The sequence below is a fragment of the Mus pahari genome, chromosome 5 (genome assembly GCF_900095145.1).
Source record: "Mus pahari chromosome 5, PAHARI_EIJ_v1.1, whole genome shotgun sequence".
In the NCBI taxonomy this organism is placed as follows: Eukaryota; Metazoa; Chordata; class Mammalia; order Rodentia; family Muridae; genus Mus; species Mus pahari.
Window position 1 is genome coordinate 63954313 of NC_034594.1, and position 9952 is coordinate 63964264.

The following is a 9952-nucleotide window of genomic DNA, read 5'->3' on the forward strand; positions in this document are numbered from 1 at the left end:
CCCTGGTGCACACACACAATATAAATATTTAAAACTTAAAAAGAACAATGCCCAGTGGGTATGGTGGCCACACCTATACGAGAGAGAGAGAGAGAGAGAGAGAGAGAGAGAGAGAGAGAGAGAGAGAGAGAGAGAGAGACCTTTGGAGATCTGCCTGTTTGTCTCCCCACTTTCCCCAGTTTTTAAAAGGGCTCAAGATATTGGCAAGTAACACAATGGGGAGAAAGATGAGAGGGCTTATTGCATGGTACTCGTGAACCTGGGTCAAATTTTCTCCAAAGAAATCGGTTCTCTCACCCAAACCTGCCCAAGGCTGTGTGGTCTGGGATTCCCTCCTCTCCTCAGTGATCCAAGCTTATTCTTCCCTTCAGTTTGCACAGGACGGCAGTGTGTCTACCTCTGCCCCTAGCACACTGCTAAGAGACCTGGGTTTGCCTGGGGCTGTCTTTATTACACTCTAGCAGTTGTCTCTGGCAGTTCGATGGAGGCTGCATTAGCATGTCCCAGTGTAGCCTATAGACTGGACCCGGGTCCCCAGGGTGTTTTCTTTTTCCTGCAGTGTTTGTCCTTGGACTCTACCACTGAGCATAGCCCCAGCCTGAGGTGCTCTTGTATGTGTGTGTGTGTGTGTGTGTGTGTGTGTGTGTGTGTGTGTGTGGTGTCATACTTCTGGAGATCTGATCAGAATCTCTGGGAACCGGAGCAAGTACCTAACAATTTTTGAAAACCAATGGCCATACACTGTGCCAGGCTTTGTCTACATGTTTCTTCTAATGTACTTCCTGAGGTTCGGAGTATCTAGAGAGTACTCAGGCCTTCAGGGAACTGGGTATCAATTCCAACTCCAGCTTGTACTTACCCTGTAAAAGCTGACCTGGGGGCTGGAGAGATGACTTCCTGAGTTAGAAGCCCTCTTTTTTTTTTTTTTTTTGGTTTTTTGAGACAGGGTTTCTCTGTATAGCCCTGGCTACCTGGCTATCCTGGAACTCACTTTGTAGACCAGGCTGGCCTCGAACTCAGAAAAGAAGCCCTCTTAAAGAGGATCTGAGGTCCAATCCCAGGCCCAACATCAGGCCTGTAACTCTAGCTTCAGGGCGCTCTGACACTTCTGGCCTCTGTGGGCACATGTACTCGTATGCAGAAACCCACACAAGTAATTAACAATTAAAATGAACCTTAGGCTGATGACCAACCTAGGGGTGGTCACAATGGTACAGTCCCTGCAGCTCTATCTCCCCCTTTGCCTGTGCTCATTCACGCTCTGTGCCAACTCCTGTCCTCCAAGCCCTCAGCACCCTGCTTGCTATCCTGTTTCAAACTGCATGGCATGCCCCCGTGTCTCCATCGAAGATTCAGGATCACTGTTTCTTGAACACATGTATTCTACCCCAGAGAGACAGGTGGCTTCAAAGTATGACTGAGAGATAATCATTTTTCTGTTTTTCTCAAAGAAGCTAGCTAAAAAAAAATAAAATTCAATTTGAATGTTTTGCCTTGATGAGAGAAAGGAGAGGCATTTTCTTTTGAGTCAGGGTCTCATGTGGCCCAGGCCGGTCTCAAGTTGGCTACGGAGCTGAGGATGGCCCTGAACTGATCTTTTTTGTTTGTTTTTTCGAGACAGGGTTTCTCTGTGTAGCCCTGGCTGCCCTGGAACTTACTCTATAGACCAGGCTGGCCTTGAACTCAGAAATCCGCCTGCCTCTGCCTCCCAAGTGCTGGGATTAAAGGCATGCGCCACCATTGCCCCCCTTGAACTTCTTGCCTTTACCTTCCAGGTGCTAGGTGAGCCATCATGCCTGCTCCGGGCAAGCATTTTCCAGGTTAATACTTTCTCCACAGCCATGTGTCCAGCACTGGTGCACACTGCCTGAAAGAATTCTGGGGAGCCCATATAGTTCAGGAAAACCGAAGATAGTCTACATGGAGAAGAGATATGGTTTCAAGAAGACAAAAGGAAACCTTTATCCATTTTTTTTACCTTTGTGTGAGCATGTGCGTGAGCATGTGTGTGTGCGCGCAGGTGAGAGAGCAGATCTCATGACCTGGGCAGTCTGTAGCTGGAGCTAGCCTTCCCGTCTCCCCCTCTGGAATGCTGGGAGTACAGGTGTGTGCCACACCACCCAGCTACATTCCTAGCCCCTCACCCTGGATTTCCTAATTTATTTTTATTACTTATTTATTAATTTAACAATTGGATTACTGGTAGGTTTTATTTTGAACAAACAAACATGGAAAAACAAAAGGAAGCTAGCATGGTTTATAGAGAGAGTTCCAGGACGGTCAGAGTCTGAAGGACTCTTTGCAAAGCCCGAAGTTTCTGTGGTGGCACCTCTCCACTCCTCTGTAATTTCTCCAACAATTCAATTGCTCTGCAGACATCTCTCCAGCTGGACAGGCTCGCTCAGCGCCACCATTTTCTCTTCTGGTTTTCCTAATTTAGTTTTGACTATTAAAGAGGTTTCTATAGAAGGTATATAGCTTGATTGCTACAGTGCTTTTCTTGCATGCACAAAGCCCTGGGTTTGGACCCCAGTATCTACCCTGAAAGTATCACACACCTGTAATTCAAGTACTGAGAAGGTAGAAATAGGATCAGAAGTTCAAGGTCACCATCGAAGCTATAGTCAGCATGAAGCCAGCCTGGGCCTCATGAGACCTTGCCTAAAAAGAAGAAAATAGGGGGCTAGAGAGATGGCTCAGTGGTTAAGAGCACTGACTGCTCTTCTGAAGGTCCTGAGTTCAAATCCCAGCAACCACATGGTGGCTCACAACCATCCCTAATGAGATCTGACACCTTCTTCTGGTGCATCTGAAGACAGCTACAGTGTACTTAGATATAATAATAAATAAATCTTTAAAAAAAAAAAAGAAGAAGATAAAACAAACTTCCCAAGATAACATGACACAGAAATTTTTCTTTTTTTGAGACAGGGTTTCTCTGTGTAGCCCTGGCTTTCCTGGAACTCATTCTGTAGACCAGGCTGGCCTCAAACTCAGAAATCTGCCTGCCTCTGCCTCCCAAGTGCTGGGATTAAAGGCGTATAATATAAATATAATATAATATAATATAAAGAATGTATAATATCTTCTTATCCAGAGACATGGTTAGGAACACAATGGACTGGGAAGGAGGGTGGGAACTGGGGAGTCAGGCTATACCAAAGGGCCAGGCCTACCATTCTGGTTGCCAGATAACTTGAAATTGCTGATATTTTGTGGACAGTGAACTGACTCTGTGACTCAGAGGTGAGCCCCTTTCAAAGCACTCCTTGTAGTTTTCTGTGTCAGACAGACCAAGGAACACCGCGCAAGGACAGTGCTCCCCCAGCCTCCACCTCGCCATCGCTCTCTTCTGATGTCCAGAAGCAGCAGTGGAGGCGTTTGGGAACGAAAGCTATCAGTCTAGTTCTGGAGGGAACCATAGCTGTTATCCTGTGACGTGAGAGAGAAATATCTTCCTTCATGAAGACAGAGTCGCAGTTCAGACATAAAGGAGATGGAAGCAGCAGCATGCTAAAGACTGTAGGAATATTTTAATGCTTTAATTATATTACGTAACAATAGTATCATAGTCTATTTTACAAGTTAAAGGTATGAGAATGTATGAAATACAAGTGGTAGGAAAAACCTAAATGGGTCAGAAAGGTAAATTTTTTTCAAAACCAGAGGCTAAAGAAAGCCTGTGGGGCCCAAGGAGAAGGCGGGCAGGTGACAGGCGCAGCGTGGCTCCTGGGAGGGTTTGTTCCCATGTTTGCGCCAGGAAGGAGTCGAGGCTTATCCCTGCCCTTGGCTGGGGCTGGGAGTTTAGTCTTGTTGGTGAAGATGGAGGTTTTGGGAGAAAAGCCACTGGCCACCTATTCAGAGCTGGTTTCCTGGTGCACAGGTGGGTTCTGTGTTGAAGGAGTGAGTCAGCTGGAGTATCCCAGTCAGGTGTGCAGAGGAACAAGTTCAGCTTCCTCCTGCCCCTGGCCAAATTCTTGGAAGTGCACACAAGTTCTCTCAAACATAGAAAAGCCTCACTTTGGATGTGCTGACAAGAAGATCATCGTCAAAGAACTTTGTCTCTATGATGACGTTGCCCCTGTGGGGAAGAACCGAGAGGGTAAAGAAAGTGAGGGCCACAGGCCAAGGTGCCCTGTCCACAGACCATGTCCATTTGGGTGCCCTGGGCTCAGCATGTGGACACCTAGAGCTTGTTCAGAGCCTGGTGTGGTGGTGTACATAACCCCAGTATCCATCCACAAGGCCAAGGCAGGAGGATCTGAGTTCACGGTTACTCTGGACTACAGTGAGGTTCTATCTCAAAAGGAGAACAAAGCCAGGCATAGCGGTGCATATCTTTAGTCCCAACACTAGAGAGGAAGAGGCAGGTGGATCTCTGTGATTCCAGGTCAATCTGGTCTATATGGTGAGTTCCAGGCCAGCCAGGGCTGCAAAGTCTCAAAAACAGAAACAAAGCAAGCCAAGTACAATGAAAGTGTCGTCTATATGGGTCAGGATCTCGCAGTGACTTGTTTGTTCTCAATTGAAAAAGTCGGAAATAAGAGCATGTCCTTCGTCTTGGCACACTGATGTCTTTGCAGAGTGCTCTGCACACAGATCTCATGGATGCCTCTGGCTTGGTTCTTAATGGAGGCTGGCAGACCTCAGGAAGGTAGCTTTTTCTACAATACTGAGTAAAGCAGACAGCTGGGGGTGGCCTGCCTTGCAGTACTCTCCTGATTTTGGGTAGTGGCACCCTGCTTTGTGAACAGTCCCTTTTCTAGTGTCTGGGTCAGCTGAGTGACACCCCCCTGCCTCCCGCCCCCCACCCTGAGGAGTTACAGCATTCTATTCATGCCAATCAGACACCCGCTCCCCTCATCAAACCCCCACCAAAGCACCCTTCCTCAGCTACTCCTTGAGGAAGATTCTTTCCCCTGTCTCTTCCAAGCTGCCCAGGTATCTGCTTGGTCTAACTCGGTTCTGTTCACCAGGATTTGATTCTGTTATTTGTAACCAAGGAGCTTTAAACAGGCACTTTCCCTGAGTGACGGCATTTACTTTTCTGGTTAGATGGTTATCTTGAAGGCTGTGCCAGAAACCGATCCTAGGACCCTGTGCATGCCGGGCAAGAACACTCCCACTGAGCCATGAATGGCGCTGCTCCCCTCTATAAAACAGAATACTGTTGCCATACCAAATCCCTTTGAGGGTTTAAAAAATATTTTATTTAAAAAAAAAGATTATTTTAAGGTTGGGTGTTGTGGAAGATGCCAACACTTGGGAGGCAGAGGCAGAGGCAGAGGCAGGCCTGAGTTTGAGGCCAGCCTGGTCTACAGAGTGAGTTCCAGAATAGTCAGGACTACATAGAGATCTTGTCTCAAAAAAAATTAAAAATAAAAATATTGTTATGTGTATGGATGTTTTGCCCGTGTGCAACACACAAGTGCCTGGTGCCTGTGGAGGCCACAGGAGGGTTTCTGGAGCTACAGATATCTGAGAATTGCCTGTGAATGCTGGGACTCAAACTTGGATCCTCTGGAAGAGCATCCAGTACTCTTAACTGGAGAGTCACCTTTCTAGCCCCTTCATAGCTCTTTTGTCCACTTGGTGTGGCTTTCAGGGAATATCTCCTGTCAGATGAGCTAGTGCTGCACAGTTATATGTAGGGCTTAACTTTGTAGGCAACACCAATGCTGGGACTTTCTTTTGGCAGTGCAGGTCATAGAATTCACCTATGTTAAGCAAGCTCTCTACACTGAGATCCAACCCCGGGCCTACTGAAATATTTGAAAGACCCTATCTTGTACCAAGAGAAAAAGGTTAGGTGGCAGTTACTGACAACGTTTTTAAATTTAAACTTTATTATTATTACTGTGTATCTGTGTATGATGTGTGTTAGTGCAGGAGCATGAAGTGTGTGCCACGGCACATGTGCAGAGGTCAGAGGACAACTTCCAGAGATCATTCTCTCCCTCTAGCTTGGGTTCCAGGGTCAGAACTCAGGCTAGCAGGTCTGTGCTGGGACATCCTGCCAACCCTTGACATTTTCTTACAAACAAACGAACCTTGGACCACAGTCTCTGAAGAACTATGTCCAATATTATCCTCTAAGACAGAGCACTTTGGTGGATGTACAGAGGCTCAGGGAGAGAGTGAAGTTGAGAGATTTGACATTGATTTTGTGCTGATTCCCGTTCACATTATCTCAATTTTTACCTTCATTATATTTGTGAAAGTAAGGCTCAGCATGATAGGACATTATTGTCCAAGCAGAAAAGTAGTCAGGGTGAACTGGAAATTTAAAATGTCCTCTAAAGTTTTTGAACCTGTTATTTTTCATAGAACAAAAGTCAGTCACCTTGACACACTGCTGGTATTCTTACTGTTTGTTCTTTCTTTTCCTTTTTTTGGTTTTTCAAGATAGGGTTTCTCTGTGTAGCCCTGGCTGTCCTGGAACTCACTTTGTAGACCAGGCTGGCCTTGAACTCAGAAATATCGCCTGCTTCTGCCTCCCGAGTGCTGGAATTAAAGGCGTGAGCCATCACTGCCCGGCCTGTTTGTTCTTTCTACTTCTCTGCCTGTGAGTAGGACCTGGAGTCCCACCTGCCTGAATGTCTGCTCTAAGTACACTTTGAAAGCTCCTGGGCCCTCACTCACGTTAGGACGCTGGCGGGCATCATCTGGGACTCAGGCGCTGCTTCTATCAAGGACTGCCAGGTGTTTGTAGAGTTAGGGATCACAAAGCCAAACTCGAAGAACCACTCTGAAGGAAGAAGGAAAAGCCAGTGTTATGGGCATGGGGGAACTATAGGTTGTGTCCCTCTCCTTTAGAGTGGGTTCTCCCTGTCCAGAACCACCAAAAACAAAACAAAACAAAACAAAACAAAACAAAACAAACCTAAAAAAAATCCAACCAACCAACCAACCAACCAACCCCTTATCAGACACCCCCTGAATCAGAGAGCTCCACGAAAGGACACAGAGACACTCACAGACTATCTTCTGATTTGTGCCACAGGCTGGCTTCTTTTCTTTTTTATTCCTTTTTTGGTTTTTCAAGGCAGGGTTTCTCTGTGTAGCTCTGGCTATCCTGGAACTCACTTGTAGACTAGGCTGGCCTCAAACTCACAAGAGATCCACCTTCCTCTACTTCCTGAGTGCTGGGATTAAAGGCGTGCACGACTGTATCCAGGGACACAGGACTGTTCCTTACGGGGTTTAACAGAAAAGGGTCAGGCGTGGTGGCGCACGCCTTTAATCCCAGCACTTGGGAGGCAGAGGCAGGCGGATTTCTGAGTTCGAGGCCAGCCTGGTCTACAAAGTGAGTTCCAGGACAGCCAGGGCTATACAGAGAAACCCTGTCTCAGGGAAAAAAAAAAAAAAGAAGCAGCATTTCCTTAGGAGGAGCAAGCTCTCCAGTGTCTACATGTTCTCTGACATTTTGAGTACTCAGTTTAGAGTCCTTCCCAGTTACAGCTTATGATGTATAGACACAGTCCTATACTACACTTCATCATAACTGCTTCTTCCAAGATCACATTGTAACACCACATCAGGCACAGGCACAGGCACAGGCACAGGCACAGGCACCCAAGCTTCCCCTGTCAGAGAGCTCAGAGCCCACTTTGTGTCCAGCCTTGTTTTGGTTCGTTTTCACTGGGGTTCCTCAGTGCTGTAGAGTCCATTGGTGGTAAGGTCAGTGCTCTCAGAGCACTGCCTGCCTGCTACCCCACCCTGCACTCTGGCTCCAGACACACATGGAGCAGATACCTTCTAGGCATTGTCCTTTGAAGTAAACTTTTTGTTCCAGGCGGAATTTTTCCATTTGTTCTGTTGAAGAAAAGTTCAATTCTCGAGACACTGCCTTGCACTTGAGGATTTTCTTGGGCACACGGGCTGATGAGAGAGAGAGAGAGAGAGAGAGAGAGAGAGAGAGAGAGAGAGAGAGAGAGAGATATTGATTGGTACTGTTCTAAAGGAGAACCACAGATACAACACTTCGGGATCCTGGGAGTTCCTTTGGCTGCCTTAGAGAGTTTGTTTGGATAATTAGCTTTCATTAAACGCTGTGGTAACTACATTACGTTCCAGCTGAAGACAGAGGGATCTAATTGGTCAACACACGTGACTTGTTGTCAAGGAACCCCAGATTGGGTGTCTCCACAGGCCTCACCATGCTCTTGGCTGTGAACACCCTCTCTCTATGCAGATTTACCTTTCCTTTTTTTTTCTCCAGAAAGATAAAAATGAAAATTTTCTTCTGGAAAAAGTTGAAATCTTATAACTTCCTTTTTCTTTCCTTTTTGAGACAAGATTTCATGTGGTCCAGATTGGCTTTAAATTAACTATATAGCTGAGGCTGGCCTTGATCTTTCTGTCTCAATCTGCAAAGTGCTGGGATTACAGGAATATGCCATCACATCCAGATCTGGGGATGGTCCAGAGCTAAGGTGGATTTGGGGAGTGAGAGAAGGAAATGTAAAAATGGAACAAGAAGTGTTCTCTCGGTTCACCTGCAGGGCTCACCTGTCTGCAGCTGCGTGCTTACTTAGCTCCGTGATGCCAGGGTCTGTTCTGGCAGTGGGCATAGTTTGTACACTCAAGGGGCTGCAAAGTACCTTCATGCTCCACACCAGGGACAGACAGGTCTTCTGTTCCTTGCCAGAGTATCTTTCCTGTTTCGGCATCCCGAAGGTTCATCCAATTTCTAATCAAGTATGATTAAGGAAACTGAGGCTCTGAGAACAATCCCGACTGTGTAGGGCAAGGGTCTCAACTCTGTTCCTATCAACTCTTGTTTATCAGAAGCAAGTCTGCTGTTAAACTACTCAGTGCCATGAAAGCAGCTATGTATATGTGGGAGAGTCCAAAAGACATGCAAAGGAGGAGGCAGAGGCCACCCCAGAGGTTTTTAATCTACACCATACATAACATCTCAGAGACATGAACTGGGATGTAGCTCAGTGCAGGGAGCTTGCTTAGTAGTTTCAAGGCCCTTCTTCAAACCTCAACATTGAGAGAAAGGGAAGAACTCAAAGATAGCAACTAGAACTGGTAGCAAGGGCTTGAAGAAAGAATAGTGAAAACAATCTAAATATGCCAGAGGAGTCTTATCAGCCAAAAAATGGTAAAAATATAAGTTATCAGGGTACCACCAAAGGCTGAGCCATGCAGTTACGGTCCACGAGCCCCACTCACTACTGCACAGCTCTCCCAGAGCTTTTTAGTGTGAGGAGACAGCTTGACCTCTAGATCTCACGGTGGAAGGGCAGAACAGATGCCCAGAAGATGGCCTCTGACCTCTCTGACCTCCACAAAAGTCCTGTGGCATATGTACACATGGAGAGAGACACACAAGCGTACACACACAACCCAGTCAGCCAAGAATCATCAGAAATCAAGACATTTACTACGAAAACAAACCAAAACAACTAAGAGAAAAAACAGACTACAGATCAAGACGCAAACTTTTAAAAAAGAATATTAAAAAATAATAACATATCACTGGAGAGATGGCTCAGTGGTTAAAGTCTGTTGTTACGTTTGTCAGGGGTCCAGCGTTCAGCTTACAGAACCCACATGGGGCTGCTCACAACTGCCAATACCTTCAGCTCCAGGTGATCTAATGCTCTTTTCTGCCCTCCGTGGGTACCCGAAGCCATGTGTGTATACACACACACGCGTACACACACACACACACACACACAGGTACACACACGCAGACAGACAGACAGACACACACAGACAGGTGCATACACGCACACAGACAGACAGACAAATGCAACATAAGTAGCACACACATAAGCAATCTTTAAAAATGACAAAGACTAGCCAGGCGTGGTGGCGCACGCCTTTAATCCCAGCACTCTGGAGGCAGAGGCAGGCAGATTTCTGAGTTCGAGGCCAGCCTGGTCTACAAAGTGAGTTCCGGGACAGCCAGGGCTATACAGAGAAACCCTGTCTCGAA

The 9952-nt window shown here is 46.6% G+C and overlaps 1 protein-coding gene across 2 annotated transcripts in view; it reads right to left on the reverse strand.

Annotated features, from left to right (window-relative positions):
- Positions 1-3508: 3508 nt before the first annotated feature.
- Pde6d (phosphodiesterase 6D) overlaps positions 3509-9952 on the reverse strand; it is a 42875-nt gene continuing 36431 nt past the window's right edge. Inside the window, exons 2-5 of one of the 2 annotated variants that reach the window (XM_029539300.1) lie at positions 8512-8692; positions 7756-7881; positions 6643-6748; positions 3509-4081 (exon numbers count right to left, since the gene is read on the reverse strand). In XM_029539300.1, the coding sequence (XP_029395160.1) occupies positions 4000-4081; positions 6643-6748; positions 7756-7810 (243 nt within the window). In that variant the 5' untranslated portion in view covers positions 7811-7881; positions 8512-8692 and the 3' untranslated portion in view covers positions 3509-3999. The remainder of the gene's footprint in view (positions 4082-6642; positions 6749-7755; positions 7882-8511; positions 8693-9952) is intronic. The other variant, XM_021198340.2, reaches the window with a different exon arrangement.